Raw genomic sequence first — 19,162 nt, forward strand, 5'->3', positions numbered from 1 at the left:
ATTGTCATTGGAGTGATAATTTGAGGGGGTTAAATGAACTTTACCTTAGTTTATTTTATGCATTGTTGAGATACCATGCTTAGAAAAACGGTAGCAGCTAGTCATGGAGAAATAGTGACATGTGTCTTTTAATACGTGAAAAATACATATTTTTTTAATTGCATATACTTTTCATATATTTTTTAAAAAATATTATTAATAAATAAATGTGTTTTTTCGTACGGTAAAGTACACATATTACTCTTTGAGGCTAATTTGTAAGAAACTCCGATAAACCAATTTCAGAAAATTTCTGTCTGCTTTTTTAAAGTAAAATGGCCACCGGATGTGACTACTTTTTTAACCCAATTTCGCTACTGGACTTTGCCAAAATAATCTTCGGCTAACCCAACAAAAATGCTCTTGTGAGACAAATAGGAATGAGGCTCGTTCTTCAGGTTTGTCCTCTGAGAAACAATAGTGATAATGATTGAATAGCTTGGTTTGATTCCGTCATAATTATTGGTGTGGAAGGCATTGGCTTTGTTTGGCAATCAACCTAAATTTTTTCTTAAAGTTAATTTCAAAATATTTTTACTTTTTATATCAAATTAATTACTTTTTTATTACTATTCAAACAAAAAATTTACTACAAATCATAATTTTTTTTTCACTTTTTTATAAAAAAAAATAAATAAATAAAGAAAATTCAAAACTTCTCTATACCTTGCCAAAATGTCACAAGTTTGGTGTTGACCTTAAAAGCAGCTATGGAGCTTATTTCTTACCATATGCCTGGGATTACCGGTAGAAAAAGCATCTTTATTAGGCATGTTTGCTTTTGAAAAAAATGTCGGTTTCCAGAGAAAGAATGCATTTAAAAAAATTTGCAATATTAAAGATTGAACCACAATTTAAAGGCTAAATCATGATTTTTATGACATGCTTAACTTTATTTTAAAAGTCGCATTTTCATTAATTGCATTTTATATCGTTACTTTTAAAACTGCTAAACCAAATCAACACTTAATTGCTTTAGCTTGCCATCAAACTTGATTGACGGTTGCATTGCACATAGCTGATGTTCTCTCATAGAACGTTTTTTTTTTTTTTTTTTTGTGCGGTTTGAAGTCTTTGGCCAAGATTGAAGTGTTATGGTCGGCATGTAATTGACTACAAGGCTTCTTTGGACACCATGTATACCACATTGGCTCGAGAAGCCTAAGAAAAAAATTTCTTTGTAGTGACGTTGTTAGCGTTGAAATGGGACGCCACCATGATAGCTCTAGCAGTGGTGGCTGTCTATGGGAATTTGACCAAATGGTATTTGAAGATGAATATTTTTATTTTGCATGGAAAATTCAAAAGCTTGAACTACTGAAAAAATAATAATAATAACAAAATGCTAAAAAAGCTCATTAACAAAGTAGGGTTATTAATACTAGCATTAACATTTTCACCGACTTATATGCATTTCATCTTGTCCAAAAAATGAAGCAGAGAGATATCCCCAAGAGGTAGCTCAATCGGGTAGAATCATGCATAAAGAAGCGGAAGTCATTAGTTCGAATCTCCCTCCCTCCTCTTGTGCGGATATGTCAAAAAAAAAAAAAATTAATAAAAAAAATGAGGCAGAGATGCAGACGAAAAGAAATAGAAAGGGGATTGGTGCAGTCAAAGCTACATAATCAAAAGACAAAAGGTCAAGAAGTCAAATTTTCTCTCATTCTAGAAGAATTATGATCACCTATTCAATCCATGAATACCAGCTAGAGGCTCCAACCTAATTAGTTAAGGAGTCTTACTTGTTTAATTAAAGAGGTTGTGTTAGAATTAACATATTTAGTCTTATACACATGCCCATACACACGATAATTAGAACTAACAATTTTTTACACAACTCATGAACCCAATATAAAATTAATGAGTTAAAGTTTAGGAGTCTAAACTGTTTAATTAAATAAGTCAGATTAATATTGACCTATAGTTTTATACATATACTTCGACACAACTTGTACTCATCATAGAAAACCCTAGTTAAGCCCATTTCTTTCAATTCGTGGGTTAGATTTTACCATGTCAGCTAGATGAAATCTAGGGATCCAACGTGCTAGAGAGCAATTTAGCCAACCATACTCAATCCCCTCAACTAATCACCCGCACCCTACCATCATAATCGCCCCGTCGCCAATAGCACCTACCGAATCCGCTTTGTTTTACTTCCAACAATAGTTTACGACAAAGAAATTCAGGATTTTACCTTACAATACTCAAAATTTCATCCATTACTTTTGAAACAAATGATTGTTACAAACTGCACCATTCATAAGCATTTACTCCCAATCAAAAGAAATGATTGTTACAAACTGCACCATTCATAAGCATTTACTCCCAACCAATTGGGAGTCGGGACATCTAGAATACTAGATAAAATACTATTTGCTTCCTTTTCTTTTCTTTTTTTATCGTAAGCAATATTTGCTTTCTTTTCATTTGTTTTAGTCCCAATGCTTGGGAAAATAGGCAAATTTAGGACTTTTGACCTAATTTCTATTTTATGTCTATATACTAAACTAACCAGAAAAAACTCAGAGAGCAAGTTCCATGACAAAATTCTGGGACTGGCCAAAATAAAGTGCACTTTTTAATTATGTAATATTTTGTTTTTTGTTCATATAAAACTACGAGAATGAAATAGCTTCTTTTCTCTTTCTTTAGCGGCTAAACTTGCTTCGGCCTTAGGTCTTACTTTGTATGTAGGTTGGATCAGCTTGCTTCAATCATTTTATAATGTAATTAGATATGATGCGAAGAATAGCAATAATATCAAAACAGCTCTATCTCAAAAGCACTAGTTTCAATGGATGATACTTCACTAACTGATGACAAATTCATAATGCATTTACAAATTCATAATTTCCTGAAAGCAGAAGCAAATTATGTCGACTTATATTTCATCAATTCCTCTAATCAATTCTATACGCATGGCATGAAGGCAGAGAGATTGGTCCTCCTAAAAGTTGAAAAGAGTTCTCTGCTTTATGTTGAGAAATGTTTGATAAACCTTTTCAATCTTAACCAACCTCAGTCAAAAACTATAGAATCTTGAATTTTACCTATTGAGTAAAAAGACTGAGATTTTACCAAAATTTCAACTTTGGAAGAAAACACAAGAACTATTGCCCTGAAATCATTACTTTTTCCTATCCCTTTGCAATTCCACTGAGATGAGGTTCTCCTAGTAAAGACTAAAAAACATCTCATACCATACACATAAGTGACAACTTATGTAGATTGTTTCAGCTTTTCTTCCACAAGCTCAATACACCGGTACAAAACCAACTCAAGCGGGTTTAGGGTACATACTGTGTCATCCCCGAGTTGAACAGAATCTTTCCTGTTTTCTGCCATTATGCCTGTCACCAGTGTTCGAAGAGGTAGAAGCCATTCATTGTATGCCTTCTGCAAATTGTTCTTGGACAGCACCTCGGTATAGTTGGTTTTTCCTGTTCCATTGGTCACTTGAGTCAAAAATACAAGTAGCATCTTGTAGACCAAATTACAAACATATTCTCTTTTTTACTTCCAAATATTTTTTTAACAGATAATTGAAATTTTTAGTCAAGAAAAAATAAAAAGAGCATAGCCCTAACACACCAAGTGTACTAGAGATATGCAAAAGGAAATTTAAAAGAACATTTTTTATACTAAAAGAAATCAAGTTTACCGTACAAAAGATCTAAATTTAGAGTTACTGTCATTGTCCATCATTTTGGTGTATTTCCATCTATGCCCCAATTTTTGTGCTTTTGCTCTTAATAATACGAAGAGCAGATATAAAGGGAGTACTACCAAAATTTATGTAACAAAGAAGCAAGCTAATAAAACCTTTTTCCAACTTTGATTCTAACTAGATATTAGATAAAATAATGAATTACCTGTCAACTCTGTTATTAACACAAATCTGTACAGGTTGAGAGCAGAATGAACCTGAATGAAGTTTGATAAAGGAATAATTAATTAGTTATTTATTAACATGTACCAATTCAAATCCAAAGATGAACCAAAAAATATTCATTGTAAGGCTGAATAAAATTAATTGACACACTTTCAGGCTGTCAAACTGGCAAGAAATTACAACAAAACTCAATTAACAACATTACCATAGACGCAAACTGCATGCTGTATATTCTTTTCTAGAACTCCCAAACTAATAGAAGATCCTTTAGTGATTAGTTTTCAGCACTAGCAACAAACACAAATACGCCTTGGTGTAAGCCGAATATATAAAGCACTACCCATTGTGAAGTAAACCAACCCAAAGTATGGACACATCCATAAATGATACAAGATGTCTACCTTATGAACAAACTTAAGCACTGGAAAAAAGCTTCTTACAACTAAAGCGGGTCTGAAGCTACCATGCTTCAAATTTTGGATTAAAAGAAACTTAGTGTAGCTATGACTTCAAAAGAAAACTATTAAATTTTAAGGTTGGACGGCGGGGTTAAGTTTAAAGCTTTCACGTTCAAATCCCTCTATGTTTGAACGGCAGCTCACAATAACCTTCTATTTTCTAATTTCCCAAAGTTCTTGGATTTGTGTTTTTCTTCTTCTCCCTTGTTAGGTGTCTCTCATGTGTATTTGGATTGCGTCCCTTTGTGCTTTCTAATAAGATTGAATTACTTATTAAAAAAAAAACTTCTAAGAGAATATTTTGATAGAGGGAGAGAAGGTTACCATTCCCCATATTTGGATGTGGGGGAGGGTGAGAGGATTTGGAGGGGTACCAACATACCATACCCCCTTCAAGTCCCCACCCCCGCGGTAAGTAAAACAAATTCAATTAACTCTTGCTTCAAAATTTTCAATTCCCTCGAATTTGGGAAATATGAAGGGACAGAATACCAACTTCAATGAAATTTTCAGTACTTCCCTTTTTATCCCAGTAATAATTTATCTTCAACAATCTGTAAACAAACTCTTATCACTCATCCTACTTTATTGTCAATTTACATAAACCTTATTTTTTTCCTCTCCTTTCCACCCTACAACCAAAGAAAGGGAGGAATACATTCTCCCTCTCCCTCTCCCACTCCATATTTACTAAGACATCAAAACAAAGGAAATAATAACTATTCTCTCTCCTCTTTTCTCCCTTCAAATTCCCAAACATAGTCTAATGCCCAAATGGCATGCAACAACTTTCTTCACATGTTGCATATATATGGTTATCCAGGAGAAAGACATTGCATCCACTTTACTCAGACTATACAAGTCTTAGTTAGTCTTAGTTACTGGGTAATTTAAAACAAACATAAAAGGAAAAAAATAAGTCTAGAAGCCATTGCAATCTGCTAAACAGCATAAAGTAGTTAAATAACAAAATGAGAACTGCATCTGACAAAAAGGAAGTATCTTAGTCGAGGAAAAACAATAAAATCAGAAGAGAAAAAAATCTTTTAGACAAAATACCGCATCATTATACTCAGTAAGGGATGGAGGACCTCCCTTTGGTGGCCTCAAAACCAACTCCACCAGTTCAAGGACAGTGGCATTCCAAAACAACATTTTTGGACATTCTTCATTTTCTGTTTGCTGAACTTCATCATTTCTCATTGATAGTCTTTTGCGATTTTCCATGTGCATTTCTCCTCTAATAAGATCCAAAAGAATTGCAATCTACAAAAGGTCGTCAAGAATACATCAGATAATGCGAAACAAATATAAATTGTTGCAATTCATAAAAACTAACTTGAAAAAAATTACCATGGAGGAAGAGTCAGTATTTGTAATCAAAGCTGTCAAAATGTCAAATCTCTGAGAAGTTGGAATATCAGCAAGTACCTGGTTTTGAGTACCCAACGCAAGCAGGTATTATCTACTTACGAATAAGTGTATACAATACTTGAGAAAATAAGGTTGTATGACATTGGTCAGGGACTACAACATAACCCACTTTTGGAGATTGCAGCAAACAAATTTCTTGTGGATTTGCTCATGGCACTAAAAGATACAAATTCCCTACCCTTTTAAATGCATCAAAGGCAAGCTTCCTTAGTACTGTATCGGGTGCATATATGATGACCATTTTAATAGCCTGAAATATATAGTTTTGACCATCAGAGATGAAATGGATCAAACTTTATCCATTGACACAGGTTGGATATATTGTATAAACTCAATATGTTAGACTACCTGCAAAGCAGCAAAAAGACTGGGGATATGAGATGACAAGTCAGTATGTTCATCATCACATTTTTGGGAGATATTTCCATCAGTTATGCAAAGCAACAAGTCGATGGCATGTTTCTTTAAATCCCATGGCAGATTGACAAAAGAGTATATGTGCTTTAACATGCCTACTGTTTGCCACCTTCTCATCTGGTTACTTCGAAGTTCATCCTTGACAGCAGTAAGGTCCTCCTCAGCAGCCTGAGCAACTTCATCCGAGATATGGCCCCAAACAACTGCGTCAAGAAAGATAAAAGCATGCCTGAGAAACAGCAAATAATATTGGAAGAGAACTCAATGCCAAAAGAATAAATAAAATCTGTATTTGCAAATATGAACCTGAAAGAGATGCACCATGTTTGACATAGGTTAAACAACTCATATAATCATTTTCGTCTTCTGTGCATTCTGTAAAAAAGAAAAGGGAAAGTGAAAAAACCCTACCAGCTAAGATAAGAGAGGAGCAAATGCAATCAAAGAAAAATTACCTCCCACAACAATGGTAGTCATTTTTTCAACATCACTCCCAGTTATTAGACCAAGATATGATAGACTACAATATGGAAAGAAGCGTGAAAATTGTGACACCAAGCGATGACAACTCGAACTTTTATGATTCAAGCTCATGGAAACAAGAGCCTGCACATCAAGGGTGTATTTCAAGAGATAAACACGCAGATATATTAAAAACCAGGAAAACAAATAAACCAGATATAACCATTGAAATACAAAACGGCAAAATGAAGGTCCACAAACAAATGAAAGAGGAAAAAACGATTGGATAGAATCAAACACCAAAAATTATTCAAGGTGCAACATAAATGAAAACAATTAATACTCAAACTGGAAGTTCAGTCCCATAGAGAAATGCCAACCATGCTTTGCAAGACATAAAGACCAAGTAGAGCACAAAGCTTTTCCTTTGATCTACCCTCCTGTCGCACAGAATGGAAGCTCATCATGATCTAATAGAGAACATATCAAGAATCTCAAGACTAGCCTAATAAAGTAGGGAAACATATTGTATGAGAATGTCACACCGACCAACTTTGTGCTAACTCCATTTATAGAATTGGCAATGCCGACAGCTGTGTCAAACAAACTCTCAACTTCTGTTTCCTCATCATTTGACTCCCACGACACGACCTTTAAAACTTTAACAATAATAGGAACTGCTTCTTTTACTTGCTCGAAGTGATGCCTCTGAATGGAAAGAATTACTGAAAACCAAAAAGAGTATGGACCAACATCTTTCTCAGCTTACTACTGCCAAAAGTGTAGTTTTCACCACTTTCATAGATACAAATTTCAAGCACAGAACCACATTATAAAAAACAGAATTGCAAGAAAATTTGCACATAGATTATAAAATTTTAGACAATTTTCATTTATTTAAATATTTTGGAACAAGTGCCCAAAGAAAACCAAGTTATGATATAAGCATGCACCAATCAGCAATTGTCAATAAAGATACTGGATCTGAACAAGGCATATAAGTTAGGGGAAAAAAAGTTCTTTTTAAATGGCTTCAACAGGCTTTAAAGCATACCCGCTACTGCAAGCTGTGGCCTCAATGTACCATAGAAACTATCTAATTTTCACAAGGCAGCTGGATTTTAATTTGAATCAAGTAGCCAGCACTTCCAACTAAAAAAAATTCTAGAAAATAGAGCTGTTTGTTAAATCAAAGAGCATCCATTTGGTGAGTCCATTTTTTATAATTCTTCTCCCAACATCAGTGGCCAAGACAAGAGTAAGTTTTAGCTTAATCTGATATGGAGTGGTTCTCCTCTAGAAGGAGCTTTGGCATCTTTGAATTTCTTGTCTGAAAGGACCCAAACTTACACAGATGAGTTTTCAGAAAGGGCCCTGAGTGGCCAGCCAATCAACATTTTGTCTTTGACCATATGTGAGGCTATGCTGTAGGACCCAGTTCAGGCCAGTAATTATGACCCCAGCCCAAATTTGCACAAAATCTGCCAGCGTTCTCTAGTATACATCCTATATACGGGGTTGCCCCCCCTCTGCGCGTTGTTTGAATATACATTATTTATCAAAAAAAAAAAAAGTACCTCCTAAAAGACCAGCTACTCCTGCTGCACTAGGATTACCCTTAAAAACAGCTATTGATATAGAGTTCAACCCAATTTGTCTAACAGAAAATGCATGCAATGAAGGTATCAGACCGCATTCTAACAGTTCATTAACCCTAAGGCGCTTATTATCTTCACAACTTCAACTAGGTTACCATTTAAGCACAGGGGGGTAAACAAAGTGCTCATTAAAGACTCTTCAGTTCCTGCGCTTCAAAATTCCCCAACAACTAATAGACTCCAGCACACTCCTTGTACAGCAACCTGTCATTTTCATATTCTTACCTACTCTTCTTCAAGTTGAAGAACTCTGGCTTAAAGTCTCCTATAAATGGCACTTCCACTAAATCTTAGCACACGGTCAACCCCTAGACATAGGGACGGTATTCAATAGCATAACAATTTATTACCTATGACCCAAAATTAGAATGGCAACCCCGTTGTAGAGAAAATTGCTGAAATTTATTTCATATATAAATTGTTTTTTTAAGTTTAGCCATTGCTTGACCAATAAACCAAACCACTTAAAATATTCTTCTCTTCAAACATTTGAGGTGGAACTCCAAAATGATGTTCCATGGAATTCTTCCCCATAATTTGAAGTGTAATTTTAGCTGACATTCTTCATGAAAACCAGACACACATTTAGAAGAAGAATGAAGGAAAACCTCAAGTTCGTCCAAAGTTATAACCAATGAAGCACGGATACTTCATAATAACTCTTGTACCCTTATTTGATATATAACTGATATGGATAGGCTAGAATACGGCGGAATATGCATCGAACATATTCATAAATAAATTAACTGTTAAAAAGATGGAGAGGTTTGGCTCGGATACAACATAGATACGTTTGGGGTAAATATTTGAATTTTCTTAATGAAATGGTGTTTAAATTTATATTAGGAAGTACACATTATACAACTCGTATACTTTTTCTTTTTTGCATATATTCTTATTAGGTGTTAAAGGGGAGGGGGTGTTAATGTAAAACATTATGTCTACTGTTTTAGAAAGTTAGGCAGCAAAGAAAAAAATCAAATCTTAATAAATGTCAATCAGTTGGTTATGCATACTTTTGTGATTTATAACTTCAAAATTGGTTTTGTTAATTATATCTACTTTATTTATTTTGGTGTTTGTTATTCATCTTTTAAATTAAAAATTAGCACACATAATGTATTAAATTCATTACCTTATCTCCATCCTATCATATCCTAGATTTTCAAGAATTGACGTATCACCATGTCCAAAAGATATTGTAATCCAAATCTCACATCCATATTGGTGTTTCATAGGTTATAACTTTAGCATATAAAATCCAACTAAATTTGTACTAGCTCTTTCCAAATAATTTAAGCCAATGACACAACAAGTAGACATTTCTAGCAATAACTCATATCCATGTACACACCCATAGTTTAGTCATATGTAAATGAATTAATAATACCACTGCTTTCACCATTACTTAGGGCAACATATTTAAATCTTATTACCTTTTGAAAGACCACTTAGTAGAGGGACAATACAAGTAGAAGCCTTAGTCGTCTTGCTTAATGCCTGGTATAATTAAAATCATTCGTTAGCAAAGAACCAAAACACAGAACAAAAAATAATTACAAGTAACATAGGAATGGATAAATCGAGCATACATCTCCACTATGAATATAAGCAATGGGAAATACAGAGGTGCCACTTTAACGAACATAATTGATGCCACTTGCATATATGTCAGTCAAAAAACTGAAGATCAAAATCTGATACATCATTTCCAGAGAAAATTCACTTTAATGCATGTTACTTATCAGAACAAAGTCATAAAGCTCCATTTCTAATGTCCACTTTGATCAGTCACTCAAAATATGAAAAATTAAGGTGCAATATGAATAACTGAAGTTAGTGTTGAGAAAAACTTCACATGGAGTTGCAAAGTAAAATACTAATTGGTAATAATGAATATACGATTGTCAAATTATTTAAGATCTAAGCTTGTAGATCAATAAGAATAATTGTATTGGGTAGTGTAGGATCAGTAGTAGTTCTAGGTTGATTATGAGTGGAGCAAGTTAAAAGTAATGGAAATTTCTCCATAACTGTTCCCAAAAACACATCAAACAACAAGCAGCTTCATACAACAATTAGATTATATGAATGATATTCATCAATAAGGGGATAACAAGCTAAAGATAGGAGCTACATGCTGGCTGGGAATTAAAGAGGCCCTAGGCAGGGGGCTGAGGAATCCATTTTGTTTTCACAGTTCTGACACAACCAACTAATAAATTATATCAAAGCCAAAGGGTGGTTCTTGTTGATTGAGAGTTTTATGGGTCAAACCACTAACATTTGCAATTTTTTGGTCATGTTTTGCTATTTTGCAAGTTCTTTTAAGATTGATGAAGCCCCTGAATCATGATAACCAATAGGCCACCATAGAACCGCAATCATTCTTGCTTCCCACAAAATTATTCCTAAGATTCTTTAAATAAGGAACCCCGTTAACATCTTGCCTCACAACACTAAAAAAGTGGGGTTCTTCAAGCTAGGCAGTCAAACTTTATTGTTGACCACATAATACATGAATGGCTATTTTGAGGTCCCCAGAGCATCAAGTGCTTCTCTCATAAATATTGGACCTTCTCCAAAATTGTGTTTCTTCTTTAACCTGCTATATGACAGTCAGAAGTCTAAGTCTCATGAAAAAAAATCACTTGTTCTTGCTTCCCTCAATCTAAAATCTCAGACTTACTTAGCGATGGCCAAAAGCTTATAGAAAGTGTTGACCCAAATAGCTTGTGTTTGACATGATCAAAATAGGAGAATCTCTAAAGTGGCAGAGCTCTCTTCCCTTCATTGGAAGCGCTTGCGTTTCATGACTGTGTTTTTGGACATGACATCTAAAGAATTCAAAGATCTGTACTTGAGATACATATATTTTTAGCTCTCAGTTCCAGGTGTTTACTACAAAATTTAGACATTTATCGACTCATCAATTAGAAAGAGACTTAACAGAAGACAGAATTCATCCACCACTCCACCTGTGTATTCCACAACATGAGAATATTATACAATTAAACCCTCTAACCAATAACAACGCTGAGCATAATCCAAAAATAGCCTTATGAGTCTTCTCGAACGTTGTTCTTTATATATGCTTAGGAGCATAATATCTATGTATTCCAACAATGGGTCAGGTTTTATTTGGAGAATAAATTCCATCAAAGACAATGCTCTCAGAGGAATTCCATGATCCATCACTGTTGCTCATCAGTCAAAGTATATGTTGCTGCTAATATTACCCATATTAATAAGTTAGAATCAACCCATACAGAGATATTAGTGAGAATCCTGTTTCGCTTTGAGAATTGAAGTCAATTAGACACACTATAGTAGCAAGTTAAAAATTAACTAAATCAAAATGCATAGACATTATCTAGGACTAGTCAAATTTTCACTTTCAGATTATATATGTTTAAATCATATTTCATAAAACGAGCCATCATAGATGAAAATACTTGCCAAGTATATTGGTTGCTCCCCCTCCCACTATGTATTCCACACCTATGTATTCCTAAGCAAGCATCAAAATGATTCTAAGAAACTCCAATAAATTGATTATATATTTCCAAACAACACACCTCACAAAGAATTGGAAGCATGTCCCGGGGACTACACATTGCTATAAATCGATCAATAACACAATTAGCAGTCTCCAAACATCTATCCGAGACACCTGCAAACTTTGAAACTGCTGTCGGCAACTCAAACGCAAGCATGTCAATAACTGTCTGCCACACCATCAAACAATTTATAAGGTCGTCAACAAATCAAAACATTTATCAACAATAAACAAAACAAAAGGAAATAAAACCTGGTCCAGTGAAGGAGAACACAAATATCCATAAATTTCCGAAAGAACTTCAAATGCATTGTGCTTTGCGTCCTCATTGTCAGGCTCTGATGCAGCAGCAGCTGAGATTGTATCAAGGAACTCAACAAGCTCCGAGATTGAGTTATCAGACTGATGTGGATCTCCTGCTTCGATCGACTAGAATAATATGAAAACAGCATGATCTTAGACATTAACACTCCATTTAATTCGTTATAAGATAAAGTAATAACAAATTTTAATTATATCTGAGCATATTGTCTTTGATTTCTTATTGTTCGTATCTGTGAAACATCAAAAGCCTCTAAGCAAACAAGCACGAACACTTAGAAATTGCAACTTCCATTTAACCACAGAAAAACCAAATCCTCAACTCAGCTTAGCTTCCTTTAGTTTGATTTTGAATCAGAGAAACTTCCAAGATCGAAAAAGTTTTTGAACACTGTCACTTTCAGCTAAACTTCTTTTCGTTTGATTTCGAATCAGAGAAACTTGCAATATGGAAAAATGCTTTTGAATTCTGTCATTTTCCTACGTTTTTCTCGGGAACCAAACAGAAGTACTCCGGAAAATTTAAAAGAGGGAAGTGGCGGGGTCTTACTTTGGAAAATGAGCTCAGGATTTCAATAGTACGAAGAGCAGCGGAGGGGCTGCGACCGTCTGCATTCGCTGCTGACATAGCGCCGCTGCAACTCTGGAACTCCGAATCTGACAACGGATTAATATCCGAATCAATCCTAGCCCTATGATCGGAAGTTTCTGCACTGATGAATCGACACCGTATTATACTTGCGATAACTTCTCGAGAGGAAGCGAGAGAAGGCGGGGTTTTTTTGTTGTTGTAGTGAATTTGATCTTCTTGCAGTTATGAGTAATGGCAAAGAGTAAATGAGTAGTTATATTCGAGACCGATAAAATGATACATTTATGTCATCATCTCATATCTCATCTTATGAGATGGTCTTAAAAATCAATTTTTGAAAATAAAATTTAATAAATATAGCATTTTTCGTATTAAATTTTTTTTAATATTTATGCGAGATCACTCTACAAATTTTAAAAATGTTAGAAGAAAATGAGGTGATATATAACATTTTCAATGACATATAGTAGGCAGTGATGCTCTATATATATATATATAGTGGTTCGTACTTCGTGGCATTTGATACGCATGCGATTGGTTTTTTGGTTGGAATACTCTCCTACATCGGTTTTAGAGGATGGAATTCATAATAGACTTATGTCATAACCTGGTAGTTTATTTTTAGGGAAAAATGAAAAATTAGTCTTTATGGTTTACCTAATTTATAATTAAGTCCTTGTAGTATTAAAATAAACTCAAAGGTCCTTGAAGTATGCCAAAAAATAATTTAGTCCACACAGTCAAATTAGGTCCACTAATTAACAAATTCTGTTAGTGTGACACTGACTTAAATATGACAAGTATCATAATTTTATTGGTTCTAACGTTTCATGTTATCATAATCTGTTAAGTCAGTGAATGAAATTGACCGTATGAACTAAATTATTTTTTTGGCATACCTTAGGGACTTTTAAGTTCATTTTGATACTACAAGGAGTTAATTGCAAATCAAATAAACCACAATGACTGATTTTATATTTTTCCCTTATTTTTATATTCTAATTTTTAAGTAATGATAATTGTGATTTTTTTTATTATTATTATTATTGATTGGATTAATACCGCTTTTACTATTAAGTTTATTATAAATTGGTGTGAAATTTTACTTATCATTTATTCTGTCAGTTGTAAAATAATTAATTTTTTTTATTCTAAATAATTAATTTTATCTATTACTTAATGTTTTCACCTACATAGTATCATGTGAAACTACTTAAGTTTGGAAAAAAGAAAAAAAAAAATTATAGTAAAAATTGTACTATCTAAATATTTCTCTCTTTTTTCTTTTTTCTTTTTTCTTTTTTTTCTTTTTGAAAAGTTATAAAGGTGTGGGAATTATTGGAAGCCTTTTGTTAAAGTGAGATTGTAAAGAAGGTTGTTCAATGTTAGATCCATCAACAATGTCCTGGTTTATAATGATGACATTATTTTCATTTGAATAGTATTTGGCCGATTAAGGTTCCTTTGAGGATAATTTTTTTCCTTGGTGAGCACCAAGTGCACTGAGCAGCCCTATAGAGCTGCATGTCATTGTGATCAATAAGTATTACATGTGCAAGAGAAATAGAAAGTAAGTGGACCATATTTTTATCCATTGTGAGGTTGTTTGCACCTTATGGATTTCTTTTAAGTTGCTTTTTATTATATTGGGTTACGTGTAGAGGAGCAATTGATTTATTTGCTTGGTGGTGGACTGTTAGTAGCTCTTTCAAAGGGAAAATCATCATAATCTCATTAGTTGATGAGGGATCACAAGCATAAAGCTATTACATCACAAAGCAAAAGCTCTTAGAAAATCCTAGCCGAAGTTACAAGTCATAGATACATATATAACAATCTGACATTCAAGACCTATATATGACATCAATATCCGCTAACCCATGACTAATATTCAGTTGTAGCAATAAATCTATTTCAAACAGACTCAACTCAATGCATAGGTAGCTCATATTCCTCGGCCCTAAGAGTAGAAAACCTAATGCCAAAACTCATCATCCTTAACCCAAAAGCCAAGAAATTGTTCACATCAACAACCCAATGGTCTGAACAATCTTTATTCAATCAAGTTACAAAGAAACTACAAAAAGACAAATGAAAAAAAAAATAAAAATAAAAAATAAAAAACACAAAACCAACAGACAACAGCATCGATGGAGGCGAAGCAACAACCCCATGTGTGGAGCACACGCAGAAGAGTGAAGCTCCCACATTGGCGCGTGTAGGCCACGCACTGGCGCGTGGTGGCAGTGTTGCGACGAGGAGGGCGGTGACAGGTGGCGGAGAGGTTGGAGAAGGCGGGGGAGAGGCGCGTCATTGGCCTGGCAAGCTCAAAAGGAACATATCTAGCTTAGATCAGACCGGATCTAAAACCCCCATGGCAACTAGAACAAAAGAAAAGGTGACGACCGGATGAGGCGACGAGTCGACAAGGTGGAGGGGGTGGCATGGTTGCTGCTGAAATCGGTGATGGGGATCAAAAACAGGAGACAAAACAGAAAAAATAAGTGTATAAAAGCAAAAGAAGGGGGGAGGGAAGGGAGGGAGGGGAGGGGAGGGAGGAGGGATTCCATCGAGTCTCTCCTCCCTCAAGGAACTCACTGTTGGTAGCTTTTGAAATACTATTATGTAGAAGATAATGCCTTCTTGCCTTTTGCCGTATCTATGGAGGAACATAGATTATAGAAGTTTTGATGATTGTAAGAAGATATTGAAAGAGCAGTTGCCCAAAGGCTCAATGTATGGCTTGGTCTGATACTGTGGCATCCTCTCTTTGGTTTCCTCATATGCCATAAACCATTAAGACTAATTTTGATTCGGCTTTAAGACCCGACTTTTCAATTGTTACCACTGTTGTTAATGATGCTAGTGGGAACACTATCAACACAACAACAAAGAAATTGTTCACTAAGGATTCTAGCTGCCATGGGAGAAGATCAAGCAACTGCTGCCTCTTGTGGTGTCTATTCTCTTACTCTCATTTGTTTGTTGGCTGAAACTTTGTTAGCATTACTTATGATATTAGTTTGTATTTTGCTTTATTTCAATAGCGGGAAGGCATGGAAAGTTTATAGGAGCGATAACTTTATAGAATATAGTTTAATTAAATGGGATACTTCTCACTTGGAAATATTTTCAACTAGTTACCCATTATCTCTTTTATCTTGATCAATAGTGGGAATGACACACTTGTAACCCTTTTTCGGACATTCGTATTGATTGATTTTGGTTTTAGCTTAGTGTCTGCAGATTACTACTACTAAATGTCAAGTAATCCCCCCCCAAAAAAAAAAAAAGGGCAATGCGATAAAACTCGATGGTTTTGTTTTTATAAGAGAAATGTTACGTGTATTTTTCATGTGTTTACTTTTTAATGTGATAGTAAAAATCATCATTAACGTAACACACACACACACACACGCACACATATATATATATTACCCGTTTAAAATTCAATGGTAATTTTCACTACAATCAATATTTGTTTAATTTAATTTAATTTAATTTAATTTATTTAAAAAAAATTTTGACCCCTCTTAATCAAAATTTTGGCTTCGCCACTGATGGGGAATTCTTGATCTATATATTCGACTACAAAACAAAGATTAGGATTTAAGGAATTCTTGATCTATATATAATAGTGTCATTTATACTCTCTACTCGGGAATTCTTGATCTATATATTCAACTTCTCTTAGTGTCTCTTAGATCAAAACTTCCATGGATTCCAAGCAGAATTATTGCCATCTCTGCATGAAGGGTTTTTTTAACTATGGGAGGCCTCCAAAGTCACAAAAAGGTCCGCCACAGTGACTTTCGCATCCCATGCCCACAATGTGAAAATTTCTTCAAAGATCCCTATTGAGATAATATTTACAATAACTCGAAAGACAAAGATCTCAAATGACAAGAACTCAAGAGACAAAGAACTCAAGAGTTAAGAGTTATAAGAACTCAAGAGACAAGAGTTCAAATGATAAATTAACTTTATTATTGTTAATGTAAAAGTAGAAAAGACTTGTATCATTCATACTCTTTTTCTATAAATAGAGTATTGTATACAATCAAATATATCAAGAAAAAATGTAGCCATATAATGGCTTTGATGTGTGATGTATGCTATAGGCTGAACCACCTTAACTTTCTTAATCTCTTTTCCTTGTTATAATTTCTCTTCTCTAAATTATAAGTTCTAAATTATAGGTTGGGTTAGCTATGGAAAGGCGATTCTCAGTCGAAGCCAAAGCCTTCTGCTTCATGGCGAGGGAAGGGTCCACTGATCTTCGGTTAGAGGAAAGGAGGAAGGGTTTCGTAGGGGTCATTAGTGTGGGTCCGCAGAGTGCGATTTGGTTGGTGGCTAAGGTGGAAGAGGCTTTTCAGTCTCAGGTGAAGGAAGGTTCAGTCTCAGGCTTCCGTGAGGATGAGAATAGACTTTTGGTTTGCGAGGGTTGCAATAAGGCAGGCAGATTTCTAGAGGTGGTTGTTGAAGCTGATGGTGGTCGGAAAGGTACGATTTGGCTCCCAGAGGGCAGAAAGGGGTGGGGTTGGCGCCGTTTCGTGAGTGAAATGATAAGGATGTTGGAGTTTCGAGGTGGACAGATCGGGCCTACTGCTGACGAGTATCCTTCTCTGCCGGGAAAGCGAGTAGTAGAGTCTGCTTCTTCTGGGTCTCGTTATGGACGGTCCTTTGTGAACGTGTTGCGATCGATAGTGGGTGGGATAAAGTGTTTGTCTTCGTGCTTTCTCGATGTGTTCCCCATGTCAGAATGTTTCGAGGCGGAGATAGGCAGAGTGGAGCCGCGATCTGCTGTGGACTGCTACGCTATGGAGGTCGAACAGATTTCGTTGAAGGAGCTCTTGGTGCGTCTTTGTCTCTGGCGGCGGCAGACTCGTTTAAGACGAATGAGTGGGTGAAGCTTCAATTAGGGATTTTTCGCAAAGAGGTGGATCTGGCTTTAGTTGGGCTGATTGCTGGGTTGGAATTGAAGCCCAATGGGTCGCAGAATAGGATTGCGCTGATGGGTCATGCGGGTTCAATTCTTGGATCGGTTCTAGATCCTGTTTTGGATCATGTTCCGAATTCTGTTTCAGATTTGGGTTTCTCTAGCGCTTCTGGCTCGGATCTGTCAGATCCATTACCGGCGGCGAGTTCTCCTGGGCTGTCGGTGCATGGCAATCCTCTGGGCAACGATGAGTTTCTGTCGCACTTGGAGTTGGGGGCCGCGACAGCTATGCGGGGGGACAGAGCCTCGGATTTTAAGTCGAAGTCTCCTGATCATACCGGTATCAAGCTTGTCCATGCCGGTGACCCTCTCTCCGACCCTCTTTTTGCAGGTGTGTTAGTGGCCGAGGCTAAGGAGGTTTATGATCCTCGCAGACGCTCTCCTCAGACACCATAGTTGATTTTGGTTTGACCAAATCACAAAAATGGTTGCTTTAGTCTTATTGGGAAATGGTTAAGGATGATGTTAAACATTTGGCGCTATTGAAGGACATGGAGGAGTCTTGGCGCCAGGCAAGGAAGGAAGCTCGTGAGGTGTTGTCCACTGAGGAGGAAGACCAGAATTTGGCATTGTTGAAAGAAGAAATAGAATGGTTTATAGGTGGAAGAAAGGGCCCTCAAACTAGGTCTAAGGGCAAGAGAGAGCACCGGAGGGTTGTTAATGGATGGGCAAGACTAATGTCGGGTAGTTAGGGTCGGGTGGTTTGGGTCTTGTTGGGTCGCTGTTTTCGGGCGGGTTTGCTTTGGGTAAGCTTTGGCTTTCCCTTTTGTATCTTTAGGGCTTTTTCTCATTAATAAAACTCCTTATTACTTATCAAAAAACAAAAAAAAAGTATAAAATCTTACGGATAAATTTATGATATATTTTCGCAACGCTTTTGAAATTTTATAAAAACTTCAAGGGTAATTTAGGGTCTAAAATGAAGTTTCCATTAAAATAAAATACAACATGATTGCATTCATGCATTTGGTAGATGACCATTTAGTTCAATCTCTTAGAATTCTACACATTCTTGTCTTCTTTTAGAATTCCTATGACATTCATGTAATACATTGATGTAGCCTTTTAATTCATGTACTTACACTTCTATATTTTTTAATCTCCCATTATGATTCCATGTCAATAAAAAATAGTATTGAGTAATATGTACCTACAATAATAAAAAAGAATCATATATAGTTTCTGAAGAACTAATTTCACATATTATAATTTCTTTATCTTGTCTTATTATTTTATTTGATTTTACAACTCATCAATTTTTATAGGTGTAAAATAAAAAAAATTTAAGAGAATGCTGACATGTATCGCAAGCGAAGCCAACCCGT

At 35.4% G+C, this 19,162-nt stretch overlaps 1 protein-coding gene across 2 annotated transcripts; it reads right to left on the minus strand.

Annotated features, from left to right (window-relative positions):
* Positions 1-2,800: 2,800 nt before the first annotated feature.
* Positions 2,801-13,045, minus strand: LOC132190394 (aberrant root formation protein 4). 2 transcript variants are annotated; one of them, XM_059605368.1, is made up of 14 exons: positions 12,797-13,045; positions 12,178-12,354; positions 11,945-12,094; positions 9,803-9,866; positions 7,258-7,433; positions 7,089-7,148; positions 6,702-6,852; positions 6,553-6,621; positions 6,178-6,449; positions 6,008-6,079; positions 5,749-5,826; positions 5,455-5,661; positions 3,918-3,969; positions 2,801-3,485 (listed from the first exon to the last, which is right to left on the minus strand). In XM_059605368.1, the coding sequence occupies exons 1-14, from the start codon at positions 12,872-12,874 to the stop codon at positions 3,265-3,267; spliced, it is 1,827 nt and encodes a 608-aa protein (XP_059461351.1). In that variant the 5' UTR covers positions 12,875-13,045; the 3' UTR covers positions 2,801-3,264. The 2 variants fall into 2 exon arrangements, with proteins under 2 accessions (XP_059461351.1, XP_059461352.1); XM_059605369.1 differs by lacking the exon at positions 12,797-13,045 and having other exon boundaries at positions 11,945-12,090; positions 12,178-12,239.
* Between the last annotated feature and the right edge of the window lie 6,117 nt (positions 13,046-19,162).

Source organism: Corylus avellana, chromosome ca8 (genome assembly GCF_901000735.1).
Source record: "Corylus avellana chromosome ca8, CavTom2PMs-1.0".
Classification (NCBI taxonomy): domain Eukaryota; kingdom Viridiplantae; phylum Streptophyta; class Magnoliopsida; order Fagales; family Betulaceae; genus Corylus; species Corylus avellana.

What these genes read in the sequence shown, in the direction of transcription:
- LOC132190394 (XM_059605368.1), bottom strand. Translation starts at nt 12,874, where the DNA reads ATGTCAGCAGCGAATGCAGACGGTCGCAGCCCCTCCGCTGCTCTTCGT. An exon ending in ACATGGTGCATCTCTTTCAG is followed by an intron (nt 6,450 to 6,552) that starts GTTCATATTTGC and finishes TTCTTGACGCAG; the next exon opens with TTGTTTGGGGCCATATCTCG. An exon ending in TTACTGAGTATAATGATGCG is followed by an intron (nt 3,970 to 5,454) that starts GTATTTTGTCTA and finishes AACTTCATTCAG; the next exon opens with GTTCATTCTGCTCTCAACCT.